At 37.0% G+C, this 19433-nt stretch overlaps 1 protein-coding gene across 1 annotated transcript in view; it reads right to left on the bottom strand.

The window, feature by feature from the left end:
* Positions 1-1269: 1269 nt before the first annotated feature.
* Positions 1270-19433, bottom strand: part of Smp_077540 (putative faf1 protein) — a gene marked incomplete at both ends in the record, with an annotated part of 27107 nt that continues 8943 nt past the window's right edge. Inside the window, 7 exons of the mRNA XM_018798507.1 lie at positions 1270-1350; positions 3587-3958; positions 5620-6009; positions 7842-8060; positions 10399-10565; positions 11943-12090; positions 14046-14327. Of these exons, the coding sequence (XP_018653442.1) occupies positions 1270-1350; positions 3587-3958; positions 5620-6009; positions 7842-8060; positions 10399-10565; positions 11943-12090; positions 14046-14327 (1659 nt within the window). The remainder of the gene's footprint in view (positions 1351-3586; positions 3959-5619; positions 6010-7841; positions 8061-10398; positions 10566-11942; positions 12091-14045; positions 14328-19433) is intronic.

Here is a 19433-nt window from a genome sequence, read left to right as displayed (position 1 = left end):
ACGCCATCGCGTTATCCACTCAGCTACTGAGTCCTGATAGCCACTTGCTTGTGCAATGGGGTGACTCAGTGGATAAAGCGATGACGTTTGAATCGGAAGGTACTGAGTTCGAGGTACCAGAGTGAACATCAACTCTGAGATGTGGTTGGTACATCCAACTGACGAGTCCCAAATAGGACGAAACATGCGTCAATCTGGATTCCACTGCTAGCCGCTATTCATCTTTGTTTACAAAACTTCCGAAAAGGAAAAAAACACTAAAGAAAAAAAACACAATCACATCACATTTTTCTGCATCTATATTTACTCCAAATGAAAAGAAACAGAATAAAACAATTTTCAATACAATCCAGTTCGATGCTTCCCCTAAAGAATGAGTCAATAAGAAAGAATCATTCAAATATTTGAAATTGTCTTCAATATAGGTGTCTTGGTAAATTGAAAAGGAAGAAGAAGAAGAAGAAGAAGAAAACAACAATAATCACTAGTCCAAAATGGTTATCTTTCTTCTCTGTAATTGAATAAACACAAAAATATTCACAGAATGCAACCAACAACACAAAAGGGAAGAATCTACAATTCTGATGAAGTTTTGTTCTCTAAGCTGGATGGTTTGATCGTGGAGCTTTCACAATCAAACCATCCAGCTCAAAGAATAAAACTTCATCCAAAATTATCCCACCTGAGCTACATACAAAATCATCATCACCACCATCTCAACAGTTCTGAAGAATAAAAAGATGCATTTTAAAGAAGAGAAAATGTTTAACACAAATTAAGTAAATAAATAAACAAACAAACAAACACACATACATACACACACACGCATAGAAACACAAAATGAACAAAGGGATAACCAAATTCTCCAAAATGTACACACATCATTGTAACTAAGACGAAAAGGGGGAAAATATAGTGTAGATTCATTGAATGGTTAATATGTGTAATATTCAAATCATACTTATCAAACGACAGATAGAAAAAAAAAGAAAAAAGGGACAACAAAGAAGATGATATTGTTGCTGGGTATAAATGTGTGTACGTGTGTATGTTTGTGTGTGTATGAATGTATATGTTATTAGGATTTTAATGATAAACGGAAGAAAATGTTAATAAGAGAAGTTAGTTAAAGGAAAATGGATTTATCAATTGCACACTTATGTGTGTTTGTGTGTGTATAAGTAAATGTACAGAGAGTTGAGTGTGTAACAAATAATCATAAAAAAAGGTGACGAGGGGAAATCGATCATTTCGGTATTTCCTCTTTTTTCAACGTAATTCCAAAGTAAGTGTTTCTTGTGGTACAAGATCCAAATTAGCTAAAGTCATATTTTCATCCATTAAAGTTAACTATAGTTTAAATGAAGGAAAGAAAAAAGGGTTAAGAGCTTACATTAACATATATCATTAACATACATCAATAAGTTTAAATTACGAACTGATTTTAAGATACATTACCAGTGACAGTTGTTTCATCCTAGTATGGCACTCCTAAGTAGTTCGCATCCCCGACTGCGCACCTGGGAATCGAATCCAGGAACTTTGGTCTCACACACGAGCGCTTAACCTCCAGACTACCGACTAAACTGGCATTCAGCAGTTTTGATGTCTGATTTTAATTATTCCACAATATTGTGTAGCCCTCATCCATTGACTGAGATAGATATCTGTTGCATACCCGACATGATTGAATGGCAATCGTTACAGCTTCTCACTACAACTCCAGTTGCATCTCAAAGCCAGCCACTAGTGAAAATATAATACCATAGATTCCAGGTTAGAGTCCCGGATCAGCACTGTTCAGGAGTCATATACCAGGGAGAAATGACCATCTAGTGCTACCAGGTTTTCAACTATCCTTTAACTTTGATTGGTTCGTGATTCCAATCAAAATCAATAATCTCCATAAATCCCCCCATACTATTAACACAATTAACAGTATGTAGTTGAAAAAATCGACTACGATGATCCAATTTCGTTTTTCCATCAATGTCATATACACATGACACTTGGTCGGTTGAATACTATGAGCATTAAAACACTAGAAAAACATAACATCGAATGCTACTAAGTGGTTAGTCAATTTTGAATACCTATCCTATAGAAGGTCAGTCGTCAATCGAGTAGCTCAGTGATAATGTCTCATGTTTTGAATTTGAGTAATGTGGTTTCCGATATCACAAATAGCACCAGTTCGTTTAAGATTATAGGTACTTCTATATGATGAGTACTGTCTTGTACGAAAAACTGGATTTAGGGTTTCATTATTGATGTGGTTGAGGGTATGTATATACAGATACAAAAAGGAAAAAAAAACTGTTTAGTATGTACTTTCGTTTACAGTAGTTGACTAATCAAAGTTAATCAGATACGTAAACCAAGATCTTTGAATTCAACAATCTTCCCACAAACTATTTACCCGTATAATTACCATGTTCGAAAAGAATTCCCAAATTTTTAAAATGAGGTTGGGATTGGTAGGGGTTTAATCACGTAAATAATCTTCAAATAAGCTGTTACAAGCATACATATAACAGTTCTGAAAGTGGCTTTTAAATTAAGTAACATGTAATATTACAATGTTGAGGCTAGACATAGGATAGTCGGTAGAGGTCGGAGACTGGTGAGTGATGTAAATCAATATCGAAAACGATGATTAGGACATGCTTTATGTTTAACTACCACCTACTTCGCTTTAGGTACGATAATCACGACCAGTGGAGATACTGCGTGATATGGCTCAATATAATAATAATATTATCATTATTATTATTCACAACGGCCTAGATGAATCCACTCCTGAATTTCAGTATCCCTCAATTCACACTCTTCTCCCATGTTCGCTATCACTGCTAATATATTATTTCAACCTTTTTTGCTATTCATCTTGTTAATTACATCTCTTCGTGCATATATCGTATGATAACATGGATCAAAAAACATTTGCGCTTGGCTCTAGTGTTGATGATAATTCGACTGACCTCTTACTTACTTACGCCTGTTACCCCTCGTCGAGGAGCATAGGCCGCACACCAGCATTCTTCATCCAACTCTGTCCTGAGCCTTCCTTTCCAGTTCTTTCCAGTTGATATTCATCCTTTTCATATCTGATTCTATTTCCCGGCGTAGTGTGTTCTTTGGCCTTCCTCTTTTCCGCTTCCCTTCCGGATTCCAAGTTAGGGATTGAGTCGTGATGCAGTTTGGTGATTTCCTTAATGTATGTCTTATCCACTTCCAACTTCTTTTCCTAATTTCCTCTTCAGTTGGAAGCTGGTTTGTCCTTTCCCATAAAACGCTGTTGCTGATAGTATCCGGCCAATGGATGTTGAGTATTTTCCGTAGACAACTGTTTATAAATACTTGTACCTTCCTGATGATGGTCGTAGTAGTTCTCCACGTTTCAGCTCCGTACAGTAGAACTATCTTGACGACTGACTTCTACTTCAGTATATCTATTGTTATAATCACTCTACATAGTTTGATGTAATGAAGCATGAATAGCTCTTTGGCTGGCGACAACAATGTCCATCACAATTCAGTACATTAAAAAAAAAGAACAAAAAACAATAGCACTACAAATACTTACATCTCGAATTGGATATGTAGTGAAGAGTTTATAATCTGATTTGGAATAACCTTTCGATTCCATAAACATAAATACATGTTTTAAAATATCTGAACCAGCGAAACGTCGAATCATTGTATTATGCTTTACATTCGGATCATTAGAACATTGAGGAGGTAAACGAAAACGTAACGTTGTAATACCATCAACACCATTTGGTGTAGATAAAAATGCTTCAGCTGCTGGTGTCTTTGGTGTAGGCGGTTCCGGTGGTAAACTAGCAGCCATGAGTAATCGATGCTGTGTAGCTTTTATTTCATCATTTATACGTTTCTCTTCTTCAAGTTGTTTACGTTTATCTTCTTCCGCTTTGGCTTTAGCACGTTCCCATTCCTTTGTTGGGTGTAGGTGGGGAGCAGGGTGGATGAAATAGAGTACAATAAGTATATAACGTTTACCAGTAACTTTAAGAACATAATTAACAAATAATGGAGTTGAATACAACGATTTTAGCTAACAGTGGAATCCAAGAAATGTGTTTCGTCTTATTTGAAACCTTTATTTCACATAAGGACTCGAACCCAGTAGCTTTTGCTACCAACTAGTTTGGTGGAAGTGACAGAGGAAAGTCAAAACATTTAAAACAGATTCTACCTATGATGGTACAGTGTGAATTAGCGAACAATTAAAGTTCTGAAAAGTAGTTAGTTCAAAATGTGTTTTCTGGGGACCAAGAATAACATTACATTAACTCGAATAGTCAGCATCAATCGAGGGTGGCAAACAAGTCATCAGAGAACTGTTGGACACTGGAGATATAATTGTTCAGAATTGACGAAAGGATTTGATCGTAGAAATGAGGACCTAGGGTTCTGTTTAAGATATAAGGGTGGTTATCATTTTTTTCTTCAGACGCATCATGAAGAGATACTTCTACTGGATGGACCTGAAAAGAAAACTGGACTAGAAGTAATGGTCTTCGTGACATGGGAGCGGACTGAAACGCCTGAAGGATAATTGCTTGAAGCTGGTCACATATGATATTTTTTGAGGTTCTTATGTGTCAGTTAATAATTTGAATGTTTTACCACAGGAGACATAAACCTATGAGGTAAGGTGAGGTCTGTTGCTTTTAGCGATAACTTTTCCTAAACTCCCCCCTCTATTATAGAATAATACCTCTTTAGTATTTTTACAATCTCTACAAATCTTTATACTGATAATAATATGATCACTACTAGTGACCAACTTCAAAATGGATTTCCTGGAGTTCTAGTAAGGAGTCGTGACCAGTAGAGTCCAATCCGTGTCGGGTAGAGACAGGTATCTTTCTCAAACAATGGATGAATGGTTATGCAAGATCATCGATCGACTGAGGTCAGACATTAACATCGTTGGATGCGGTCTTTGTGGTCTAGAGGTTAAGTGTTCGTACGAGGCCGAAAATCCTGGGTCCGAGTCCCGCGTGCACGATTGTGAATACACATTTCTGAGGAGTCCCACACTAGAACGAAACGGCTGTCCATTGCTTCCAGGTTTTCAATAGTGGTCTCGCTTAGATTGACTCGTGAATTTAATTATAATTCAATTTTTAATGATTTCGATTATCCTATTGTTGATATTTTTGGCTGAAATTTGATAAATCTTAGTAGGTGCATGAAGATCCTGTGTGGATTCCCTCGATATAGTCACTATGATACAATTTGATGTAGAATGGACAGAATGTAGCTAACAGTGAAATTCTGGAAGAGTATATCATCCTAACTAGAACTTGTCAGCTAGATGCGCATACGTTTCAAAGTTGATGTTTATTATGACACAAGCCGATGGCTATCCGGATTCAGTAGCTCAGTGGATAATTCACTAGTATTTAAAGCGAAAGGTATTGGATTGGAATCCCGTCTAGGACTCTACTGCTAGCCACATTCCATTTATTCGTCATCAGTAATAGTTATAACCGTATAACTGTTCAATACGAACTTGTATTTATCTGGAAAAAAAACCTAGATGAAATGTGTCTCTATATATATCATCATTTCAGGAAAATAACCAACCTTTTCTTGATCACGTCGTAATGATTCTTCATAGGCTGCTTCTTGTTCTTCTAGTACACGTCGTCGAGCAATAATTTCACGTTCAGTTGCACATTCCGGTTCTAACAATTCCAAATATGTTGTATAAGCTTGCCATAATTCTGCAACAATTACATCTGGTTTTAAACTACCACAACTGCCTCCTGCTGACGAGGAATTATCATCATTTTTCATTGATTGTAAAGATGTTGTAAAATGACTGCTACTACTACTACGACGTACATTTAGTAAAGGTGGAAAATGATCAGTTGGTGGCCACATTTTTACAATCCCAGTACCCATTACAATACATAACACTTCTAATTGACCTGATAATTTGACAATCATTGCTAGAATAGGATAACTATCTACCTATAAAGAATTTTTTAGAAGATAGTAGCAACAATATTAATTTTCAAACAATGCACTACTAATCATTAATTGATTGATCACTGGGTACTGACTAATGTAACGTTGACCCCAAATGCCCTAGTACGGTCGAGAGTGAGGAGGGCCCGCCCTCTCTCTCTCGAAATGCTCTCACATGGCCACGTGCACACAGCTACTGTCAGAGAAGTCCTACTCACCGCCTTCTCGGGGTAGGGGTTTGTTTACGAAATTGAGAGGATGGAAAGCGAATGTCCAGTGCTTTAACCGGGTTGGTGGATATAAAGGATCCACTTGGGGAGTTGGGAAACCCTGATTCCAAACCAATGATGCACATGGCCTAGCTCCAGTATCCTGAAGGAACAAATGGAGTATGAACCTATAATTGGTCGCCGGCTACCATGGGACTGCATCTCCTAACGTAGCTCGACTGCCTTGTGGATCAGACCTTTAGGTCAAAGGCTCTGGGAGTGGCCCCTAAGAAAACCACCTGCTTCGGTTTGGGCACCTGGGTAGTATCCCAGACGCCACACAAATCTAATGAAGCGTGGCGCATATATATTTGGTGCCTTCTTGTACCAATGTTAGATAAATAAATAAATATTAATAATTATATCACCAAGTCAATCCCAATCAATGTGACATCATATACTTTTAGTGTGGAACTCAAATAGTAATAATAGTCAACTTTTACCGCTGACCTAATGAGGAGTTTTGTAGAAGACAGTCAGTCATGAACACTATAGAGCCTGATATATTATATATACTCTAGTCTAAGTTGACATATGACGTCACCAAGACAAGATGAAATAACACCAGAGAGCACTGTTCGGAAAGTAGAGATGAAAACCGATAATCTAATGAATCAGCGGTAACTTCTTAAAATAAAAGAGAATACATAAATTTCAATAACTTTGGATTTAAAACAACCGATTGAATTCAATTAAGTAGACACTGAAGATCAAAAAAAAATACTTGATAAAAGTTCCGATCAAACATGAGACTCCACTCATATGATTTTGAGATGATGGAGAAGATTTGTAGCTCAGATGGGTGATTTCGATGGAGTTCTGTTCTCTGAGCTGGATGGTTTGGTCGTGCAGCTTTCATCATCGTTCTGAACGACATCATCAGTACAAACTTCGGGTAGAAGTGAAGTGTTTGGATTTCTCCACATATGATTCACAGCTTGTCCTGTGCACCTCGATGTTGATTGGTTCTTGTTGATCGAGGTGCACAGAACAAGCTGTAAATCACATGTGAAGAAACCCAAACACTTCATTTCTACCCGAAGTTTGTGCTGATGATATTGTTCAGAAGGACGATGAAAGCTCCCACGATCAAACCATCTAGCTCAGAGAACAAAACTCCATCAGAAATGAGACTCCACTTCAACAATCGAATCGTTTGCCCTAGCGGTGCGAGGTAATAAAAAAAAGACGTGAGAAGGGTTAGTCGTGGAGATAAGAGAGTTATTAGCAGGTGTAGGAAGGATTTGAATGTGACCGCCTTGGTCTCGTATGCAGTTACGGGTATGAGGTCTAATATCACTTCCCAGCTGCCCAAACCGTGGAAAGGTATTTCTTGAGGGACCTGAAAAGGAATCCATAACCCTACCACCACCGATCAATGATCAAACAACCTATCAAGTTTAAACTTTGGTGCAAGTGTTTACTTCTTTCACACATTATTATTATTATTGATTTAACATGTCTCAAAATAGTTTTCAGATTAAGAAAAATATGTGCAAAAATCAATAAATGCACACACACACACACACAAAGTAATAATAATAATTATCATTATTTTCAACTAACACTTAATGATGTAATTATTCTTGATAAATTTGGTAATTTCACTTCAAACCAACCAATTAAACGTTCTTTAATACGTGTTAATGTTATATCCCATGGCCATAAACTAAAATCATGATCAGTTAAAAATCTTATTAAACCAGATGAACATAAAATTTGTTGACAGAATACATGACATGCTATACTTGAATCATTATGTAAATAGATGAATAATGGTTTACGCTATATAAATAGAAAGAAAAAAAGAAAGAGAAAGAAAATCAGTTGAATGATGATGATGATGATGATTGAAGACAAATATAAAGAATATATATATATATATATATATAAGCAAAGATGGATAGTGGCTAACAGTGGAATCCAGTTTGACGCGCGTTTCGTCCTATTTAGGACTCGTCAGTTGGATGTACCTGCCACATCTCAGAGTTGATGTTCATTCTGGGACTCGAACCCAGTACATTTCGCTTCAAACGGCATCGCGTTATCCACACGGCCACTGAGTCATGATAGCCATTTGCTTGTGTGATGGGGTGAAGTTTAAATTCATTTAGTATTGTTTGTTTGAATCTTCCCATTGATGTTTAGGACTGCAACTGGTCAGTCTCTAATTGGCATATGTGCATACAGTGCGTATTGCCTCGATATAGCCTTAATTCACAAGCATCGTAAGCAAAGATGGATAGTGGCTAGCAAAGGAATCCAGGAAGATTCAAACAAACAATACTAAATGAATATATATATATATATATATATGTATTAGCCCCTGCTTAAAAAAAGACAGTGAGCTTTTGGAAAGGATTCAGAGAACAGTAACTATACTGATTCCTGGAATAGCGAAACTCCCGGTATGATGATAGACTGACAAAGCTAAACCTATTCCCGTTGTCATATCGAAGAATCAAAGGAGACTTGATTTTCAAATTGCTTAGTGACAAATTTACACCTGATATGCCCATATTTTCCTTGTCTTCCAAAACAGAAAATTTACGAGGACATACCAAAACAGTTCACAAGCCTAGAACAAATTACTTTTCAGCTGACTATCGACTTTACCATCGAATCATCAACGAGTAGTTGAGGCTCCATCCGTCGGCTCTTTCAAAAGAAAGTTGGATCAACTGAGAGAGCATCATCGCCAGGACTAACACAGATCAGCAAGCCTCCTGTCCTTTGCAAACTGAAACTGACACGTAAATATTGTCTTGTTTTTTTTTGTTTTAAAAGAGGAAAAAGAACTATACAAATATTTCTTTAACTGTTTCAAGGCTTCATAGAAGATAAGTATAACAAAAAGGCGATTTGTTGAGATGCTTTGAATTTCTTCTGAAGCTAGGAAATGTGAAAACGGTTAATTTAACCAGCGTTTAGTAGAGAATTCATAGAATATGTTGTGTCTTGGTTAGATAAAGATATTGTTCTTAACTCTTCTATGTTTCCAGAAGCTTCTAGAATATCAAGGTTACACATAAACCTATAAATACCCTTATTTTTACTGCACTTAAAATAACCTTGAAAGAAAAGTTTCGTAACATACATCCTTTTGCTTCCCAATATCCGTAAATAATGGCCGATGAGGAATCCGCTTGAATAATGTTTGTAGAACATGTTCAATTTACCGAAGTTAGTGTTTTGAAATGATGATGTACACTGTATTATTGTCAAAATACCCGTCTCAGTATTGAACTCCTCAGTAATGTGTACTTATGATCACGATATGGGTCGAACTCAAAACTATAGGCTTTGCAACAAGTATGCTGCATTTTTGCCACTAAATTGGAATCTAACTGTAAGGACGGCTCGTCGGTAGACTCTAGGAAGCCTTAAAAAGCCCAGGAAGAGCCGCAGATATTCCATCCAATCACTGCTAGGGGAATATTCTAGAATGTCAACGTGTAGCTTCCCCATTGGATGGATAAGAATGACCCCTATTCGCCTATTGGTTGTCTGAAATGATGATTTACTGTCAGTCAAAAAACTATAAATACACGAGATTTCTGTACTATATTTTGACACTATTTTGGGGAATAAAAGTTCCTACTTACTAGTCTTTGTCTTCTCTCTTAGCGACGTTGCGGGTTCTGTCATTCAATTAGTCTAGTAGTACGCGGCATAGTAAGAACCAAAGCTCTAGATATAACACTAACTGATCAGATACTATGGTCTGATACTTTAATTCAATTACAAAATACGCGTTTCCTAAACTTTGATCTAATTAGCTACACAAAAATGAGAAAACTAGAAATGAGTAGAAATATCTTTTAAAAGTGTGAACAACCGGGAAGTGGCAACCAGTCTCATACCTTTAACAAAGTTCAAGATAAGTATCGGGGCACCGAATATATTCGACAAAGCTATAGAATAAGTCACTGATGTTTAGTTCTTTGGTTGGTTTACTGCTGAGATTGAAGTAGAAGTGATTAAAAAAACCTAACAATAATCAGAATAAAACCAGGCACCGATCAATAAAATATGCTCAGAATTCTTCCCTGTAACTAAACATAGCAAGCAATACTATAAATATACACTTTACATATCAATAAAATAAATGTCAACAACTTACATCACACACTTGACTAGTACCAACTGACAAAGATAGAGCAGTTTCAAAACTACATGTAGAAAATGGTGGTGACATAGTTACACCATCCCTACAATAACGTTGTAAAAATCCTATACAAAATTGTTGTGTGGCTAATTCCGGATCTTCCAGACTTGGATCATCAGGAACTAAAAACAAAGGGAAAGTATAATAACAAGGTGTGTGTTTTTTTATAGAGAAATATATTAATGATAATTAGATCGAGAGCTCAAAAGTAACATTGATTTAATTTGATGCAAGTTGATTACAGATTAGATGATTGGATTTTGAATTACACTTCCCTATGTTTACGTGTGAATAGAGAGAGGTGACTGGTGATATCACCCGGCTGTCTTAAAAACTTCAGTTCAATTCAACTTATCCAAGTATAAACAGTACGACTATGGATACAACAGATTCGACATGTACACAAAACAGAGGCGCTTCCAGACATAAAAGTAGGTGTTCTTTTTTAAATAAAAAAATCTATTTTTCCGGTCGACAGTCTTATTTTATTGGCATCAGTTTACCATTCATGAAATCGTACTTCAAAATATTTATTTATTTATTTATTTAGACATATAAATATTGGTACAAAAAAGCACCAGATAAATATGCGCCTCACAAATCTGATTCGATTTGTGTGAGGGCTGTGATACTGCTCAGGTGCTCAAACTGAAGCAGGTGGTTTTCTTAAGGGGCCACACCCGGAACCTTTGACCTAAACGTCTAATCCACAAGGCAGTGGAGCATCGTAAGGAGATGTAGTCCCATGGTAGTCGGTGACCAACGATTGGTTCATACGCCATTTGTTCCTTCAGGATACTAGAGCCCATGTGCACCATTGGTTTGGAATCAGGGTTTTCCAACTCCCCTAGGTGGACTCGCCATGTCCACCAACCCGGTTAAAACGCCGGACATACGCTTTTCGTCCTCTCAATTTCGTAAACAACACCCGTGGTACGAGAAGGCAGAGAGTAGGACTTCCCTGGCAGAGGCTATATACGCGTGGCCATGTGAGAGCATTTGGAGAGGGAGAGCGGACTCTCCTCACTATCTGCCGTACCAGGGCATTTGGGGGCTCAAGGTATTACAATCTCTTATATGAGTAATCATCACTCGATGGTTTACATGGTAACAATATAAATTTCACAATTATCAATTACATATCACTAGATTCATTCACTTAACAATATTTAAACATTTTCATCATAAATCATTCGAAAATCTTTCTTCATTCAGTTCAGATCTGACGTAGTGAACTACAATGTCCGCCGATGGCCTCACCCCCTCCCCATTTATAATTTACTAACAACACACACACACAACGTGATCATTATTAATCAGTGGTAATTGCTTGTTTCACACGGTTGATTTATAATTTACAAGGTGTATTTTATGAAGTTATTCACCATCCCTTACTGAACTATCTCTCTTTCACACGTACACACACACACACAAAGTCGCAAATACACAATATGGTTAGTATATTATAAATAAGATTATGTTGATTTGTAAACACCTACTTAATGGTTGATTCCATGGAGTGGTTTTTTTATCATCAGTTTCATCAAGTATTTCATCACTGGAATAATGATAATCCATGTCATAATCTTCATCCTCCTCCTCCTCTTCGTTATCGTCGTTATAGTTATCATAATCGTCATCGAATCCCTGAAAAAAGACAAATAATCGAAATAAAAATGAAGAAAAAACAAGTAGCTTACTCAATTGATGATGAAGATGTGGCATCAGTTTATGAAGCAATGGACTGTCGATTTGAGCCATAAAGGTACGTGCAGACTACCTGATTGAAATCCACGAGATAACAGTGATTAATTGTTGGAAACGCTGAGTGGCATGGTTGAGAATCGGTCATACTAAGACAGATGCATTCAATCTTTATCCTTCTCTATACTTAAAGTTCAGGTGTTCCTCCATATATACCATCTTTATGAGTTATAATTTCAATGTTTGTTCTTTCTTACTGTCACCTCGCAATCTTGATGCGGTATGGCAATCCGGAATGACGTATATAAGTAAATACAAAATAATTTCTGGCACAGTAACTCAATAACCTCTATGAAATACATAGAAAATTAATTGTGCTTTATCCTATACATATATACATGGTTTATAGTTAATTACATATCAGTTGTGGAGAATAGTAAGTGAATAATTAAAGGATTTGACAAACGCACCCTTCTCCAATAGAAAATCTCAGAGAACAGTCCTGTTCAACGAATCGAAGGCAGACCTGATATCAACAAACACTACGATTGTTGCCCTGTGATAAGTATAACGGTGTTCTAACATTTACCGGAGGGTGAAGATATGATTAATACATCCTCGACCAGAACGAAAACCGGCCTGCTCCTCAAGAGTCAATCTTTCCCGAGTTTTGAACAACCTACGAAGTATGACAGAAGCCAATAGTTTGGACGTAATCGGAAATAGACTTATCCCCCGATGGTTGTTACAGAAACGACGTGAACCCTTTTTAATGATAGGGACAACTATCGACTCGTTCCACGATTTTGAAACACTCTCTAGTTCCCAGACCTTTGTAAACAACGCAGTCAATTCCCTAACTATAAAGTTACCACCATCTTTAGAAAGGACAGGAGATAAGCCATCTGGGCGTGGTGATTTGTAGCGCTTTAAGAGTCGGATTTCCTTGTGGACTTCCGCCTCGTTAGGTGGATCAGTCGTCACCGGCCATGGAGGGAAGGGCAGTCTGATCGATGTTGCCGTAGCATTCATTAATAAGGAATGGAGGTAAAGTAAGGTGGTGATGGAGATAATCGACAGGGAACCCTGTTTGACCGAGGTTTCGTGTCACATGGGACTCATCAGCAAGGTATTTCTGTAATCTTAAGAGATTTACTACTCCCTGGCAGACTCGATCCAGCGTTAATCAGTTTCACAGTCAGAGACTTTACTACTGAGCTATTCAGGTTACGGCTGATCTCCTATACGACTCATATGTATTTAAAATTGATTGATCAGTAAGTGGTGTCTAGTGTAATGTATGTCAAGTTTTTTCTTTAGTGCTGATCAAATTCTCTCGATCAAGTTGCAGTGTCTTCACTAGTCTTAGAGACTCGAAATCGCATGCACTATGTCAAAATGTAAGGTGAGGTTTAAAGTCAATCGATCCTTTTGCTAAACTTCGAGTTTTTGATGTTTAAATAGGAAGTACGTATGACATTGGTCATCATTCGTTGATTAATCAATTGTAAGGAATGGTGATAACAAACAACTATCATACACTTGAATATTACAAAGTGACTTTGTTTTGACAAACATTGTAAACTAGAATGTATTGGACAGCTATTTTGTCCTAAAATGAGACTTTTAGACAGTGCTCATTCATGATCTCACCAAGAAAAGAATTCAAGAAGACCTTCAATTCTTGGGCAGAGCGCTTAACATTTAAACCACCGAGCCGATATCCAATAGTTGGCATTTCTAACTTCGGTCAACTAAAGATACTGAAAGATAATTCAATACCTTTAGTGGTTAACTGCCTCATAACTAACATGGTTCACACACTAGAACTTCAGTTCATACCTCTCAAATTTAATCACTAGTAAGCAGAAAATGTAATAAAACAAAATAAAACTCACAATTTCTGGAGACACATTACGATAATTAGGTTTTTTTGAATTTGATATTTTACGACTAGACTTATTCCTAGTTGAGGAACTTTCAGTGATGAAGACGTCAACAGCAGCAGCAGTGGTAGTAGTGGCAGTGGAAGAACTACTAGGAATATTATCATCAAGAGGATTTGATGATGATTTCTTTGCTCGTTGTTGTAATGATTTGGAATGGGTATCAACATCATTGTGAGATAGTTGAGCTTTACTTGGATTTTTATGATGATTTAATGGATTTGAAGCAGTTAACTATACACAAAGATATAAATATGTGTACAAGTGTAAATTTTAAAGAAAAGAAAAAACAATAGTCAATGAGAAACTGACTATTGACAAGTTTATTAGGGTATGTTGTATTTGACATCTGTACACTTGTCATTTAACCAATATAACGATTATTTAACATATAAAATGGGAAATAAATATTCTATACTAATGATAAAACAATACCTCTAAATGCCCTGGTACAACCAATGGTGAGAAAGGATCACTTTCCTTCTTGAAATTTCATAAAGCTAAGCATTTATAGCCTCTTTGATAGATGTTGTAATTATTGACTTCACATGGTAGGAGTCATAGAATGCTGAAACTAAGTTTGCGTATATGGAGAATTTATCTAAGCGAGTTAGAAAAACTTAACTACAAATAAATGACGTACATGATGTTGTGAGGTTTGGTGTCCGTGATCTGACACTGATACATGGTGTGATACGTGATATATATATATATACCATTCTATCCTTAGGAAATCGAGCTATTGACGCCGATGAAATGCACTTAGCCTTTAGGTCACTTATGACTGCCGATGATCGACCTTGTGCTACTTTTGATTGGCTATCCACATCACATAGGCTTCAGGAATGTGAAGGAATGAATGGAGTATAAATCTACTCTGATCACTAACTACCAGTGCAAGAATAAAATTTTTGGTGCTACTACTCCCATCAGTACCTTATGGATTAGACATTGAAGTCAAATACTAGAGGAACTTCCTTAAGAAAACAACCTTCTCTGTTTGAAGTAACTGGATAATATGACAACTAACATACACAAACAATAGTGATTTGAAAAATAAGGAACTAATAACCGAAGAGGATTTTTTTATTAGTTTTGACTCAGTTTACAATTTCTTATATACCGGGTTTTACTTTACATTGATGCTAACAGCTCTGAAAGTGATACATTTAGAAAACAACAGAATAACATCTGGAAATTTAAATATATGTATCCTGAAAAGTCGGGGTTCATTGATTTTTATAATCAACATACCCGAATACATCATTATCTGTTTAGATTTAGTCAGTCAAGTAAGCAGAATAACATTAGCAGCCACAGGATACTTGCGACTCTCTTTGAAGGCCACAAATAAATACATTGTGATGTCTTTGCACCTAGATATGTAATATTGTTGGGAATGAATTTACGTTACACATCCGCCACTGGTTGATGCATTAAGATAGACGTCGAAAACAACACTTACTTACGCCGCACACCAGCACCCTCCATCCAACAATGCCCCGGGCAATCCTTTCCAGTTGTTATTCATCCTTATCAGATCTGATTCTGTTTCCCGACGTAATGTGTTGTCTGGTCTTCCTCTTTTCTGCTTCCCTTCACGATTCCAAGTCAGGGCTTGCCTCGTGATGCAATTTGATGATTTCCTCAATGTATGTCCTATTCACTTCCAACGTCTTTTCCTAATTTCATCCTCAGCTGGAAGTTGGTTTGTCCCCTCTCATAGAAGGCTGTTGCTGATGGTATCCGACCAATAAATGTTGAGTATCTTGTGTAGATAACTATGTATAAATACTTGTACGCTTTTGATGATGGTTGTATTAGTTCTTAACGTTTGAGCTCCATACAGTAGAACTGACTGTCTTGACGTTCGTATTGAAGATTGTGATTCCGATATTGGTTGACAGTTGTTTTTGGTTCCACATGTTCTTCAATTGTAGGAATACTGTGATTGCTTTGCCAATCCTCGCCTTTACGTCTGAATCCGACCCTTGTTGTTCGTTGATGATACTTCTCAGGTACTTGAATGTTTCCACATCTTCCAGAGTTTCGCCATCAAGTGTGACTGGGTTGGTGTTCTCCGTGTTGTATTTGAGGATCTCGCTTTTTCCTTTGTGTATGTTGAGACCTACTGATGCAGAGGCTACTGCTACACTAGTTGTCTTCATCTAAATTTGTTAGCGTGTATGGGATAGGAGGGTTAGATCATCTGTGAAGTCCGAATTATCTAATTGATTCTGAGATGTCCATTGTATTCCGTGCTTTCACTCAGATGTCGAGATCTTCATACTATTTTCAAGTGGATAACAAAAGAATAAGTGAACATCACCGTTAGGAAAAGTGATACGGTAGACGAATCAAACATCCATCAAATGTTAAGCGCTTGAGACTGGTCAAAATATGGCTTCCTTTTTTAAGGAAGAAGACATACTTCATTAGTGGAAAAATGTGGTTTGAAATTCTAAGAGATATATATAGAAGTATACAGTTAATTCTCCATTTGCTTGGTCAATGAATGCTTCTTTTTCACTCTTGGCTCTCATATTTGTGAAACGGGTCGGGTTCATGTTTAAGAACCCTGGGCATGTGTTAGAATCGGACACCTCACGACACTTTTCTGACGAGGATGGAGATTGAACCAAAGCGGAGACGCCCTTAATGAAGTGGCTGAAAAAACGCAACTCAGTAGCATCATATATAGAACCCTGACTAGAGGGCCATGATGGATTAAAAGATTGAACTCTTAAATATCTTACATTCCATGGATATCATGTCATAAACTAAAAGACACTCCGCTTTCCCATTCAGCTCCAGCTCCAACAAGTAGTCTGAAGTGTAAGAATCACTGAAACATAATTCATAAGACATGTGCAATTTATCTGAGTCGGTGTTCAGGGATGGTGGCTTCAGATGAATCGACGTCACTATATCTGAACATACACTACCACGCCTCGGCATTGTTTACTCTATTTTGCTATCGGATGTGATCAACCCTTCGAAAACGATGATGATCGAACACAGCCGATGAAAATCCTCAGCTCTGATTGTTTAAGATTCACAAGTAAAGAGTGAAACTGCTTTTATTGGGGCGTTGCATATTGAACTTTTAGAGTCAGATATCAGAACAGTTCCGGAGACAAGGAGATTTCAGATGCATTTTATCGTTTGACTCAGATGGTTTATACATTGAGACTTTATTGATTGCCCAGAAAAAATCAGTATATACTTCAAAAAGAAATGATCTATAAGAATTTCTGGTAAAAATAAAAGAACCCAAATGCCCTGGTACGACTGAGAGTGGGGAGAGGCCGCTCTTCCTCTCCAAATGCTCTCATATGGCCTCTGCCAGGGAAGTCCTATTCACTGCCTTCTCGTACCACGGGTGTTGTTTACGAAATTGAGAGAACGAAAAGCGAAAGTCCGGTGCTTTACCCGGTTGGTGAACACGGAAAATTCACCTAGGGGAGCTGGAAAACCCTGATTCCAAACCAATGGTGTACATGGGCTCTAGTATCCTGAAGGAACAAATGGCGTACAAATCAATCGTTGGTCACCGGCTACCATGGGAATGCATCTCCTCACGATGCTCCACTGCCTTGTGGATCAGACTTTTAGGTCAAAGGCTCCGGATGTGGCTCCCTAAGAAAACCACCTGCTTCAGTTTGAGCATCTGGACAGTATCACAGCCCTCACACAAATCAAATAAGATTTGTGTGGCGCATATGTATCTGGTGCTTCCTTGTGCCAATATTTATGTATTTAAATAAATAAATGAGATACTGGCTGGGTGCCCAAACTGAATAGCTGAAAAATCGCTCAAAGTTGTCAACACAGTTAAGTTCTTAGTGAATTTCTCTACAAGTGATTATAACCTTATTCTATCAATATGACATTGGATTGCTTACTGCCTATAAATTGTGTTGTCAATTATTTTCACGATTATTTTAACCTGATCAGGACAAGAAAGATGTATGATGAAAACAAATATGTAAACAGCAACAATACAATAATAGACAATATCCAACCATAATTTTATATAGACAGAGTAGGCTTTTAATGACTTGTAAAGAAATTCTAATAAGTCAGCTGTTTTTTAAAGTATGTACTAATGATCTTGATTAAGAAGATAATTAGAAGCTCATTCATAAATCATTTACCCCAAGGTATGCAACACTTCAAATATCTACTAACTAACTCATAAATCTTCTCCATAATGCTCTAAATCAGTATATGATCTAATGGCTTTCATTATGCTCAGATAGATTACTTCCATCACATGCACAAACACACACACATCACGTCAGTACTTACCCAACTCCCAAGACCTGATATAAAAACTCCGAATACTTCCAACGCCTTACTATAAACGTTGAATACAAGCACCAGCTTATACAAGCCTAGAAAAAATATTTTGTATTTCGAAGGTCTAAAGTGTATACTGTACAACAGGCCACTAATTGTTAATTAGTGAAGTAAAATGGAGGTAACTAGAGTAACCAATACAGTATGATAATGTCAATCACATATTTGACGTCCAAAATTCCTCACTGAACTCCTTTTTCCACCTAAGCTAATCATCTTTTTTAATTTCATCTCGTTGTACAAATATGGTGTGGCAATTTGAGCTAATGAAAATGTTTGAAAGATTCTACATTGATTATAATTAACTACCAGTTCATATTTTACTCCATTTACTTTGTCTTTGGATCCTCACATTTAAAAAAAACTTGATTCAAAATTTATTGAATAACCCTATTACTTATGGTTATTGAGATACAAACAAAGTCTCAACTCTATTCTACTGGATGAGATAATCTCTAATAACTTTTCTATAGAATTGTGATATGTCAACAAGCCAGTCAGTCAGTTACAACGTAGGACCAGGCACATATATGCATCGGTCCAAGTTGACATACCTCATTAGCACAGCAGGATGAACACCGAATTCGTAGAAGTAGTTAATTTAGTGATGGTAATATATAAAAGATAGGTTGTGTATTAGGATATGGTTAGGGTGGCCAAACCAAAACGTCGCATCAGAGCTTGAAGTCACTAACTTCTAGTCTGAGCCGTGTTGGTAGATGTAGACTACTTGGTTGGGGTCCGCGTGACTATCGTAACCAATGGTTGGAGACTCTGTGTAACATGGCTCAGAATTGATCACAATGGCGAAGGTGTATACACTCCCTACCCTCCCTTAAACCTTGAGATTAAAATTGCTTCATAACTTTCTTCCTTCCTATACTATATCCTTATATACAACCTTTCTTTTATATACTACCACCACTAAATTAACTATTTCTATGAATCCGGTGTTCATCCTGCTGTGCTAATGAGGTA

The sequence above is a fragment of the Schistosoma mansoni genome, chromosome 6 (assembly GCF_000237925.1).
Source record: "Schistosoma mansoni strain Puerto Rico chromosome 6, complete genome".
Lineage (NCBI taxonomy): Eukaryota > Metazoa > Platyhelminthes > Trematoda > Strigeidida > Schistosomatidae > Schistosoma > Schistosoma mansoni.
Note: the sequence above shows the minus strand (reverse complement) of the source record. Positions and strands in the feature narration are given on the sequence as shown.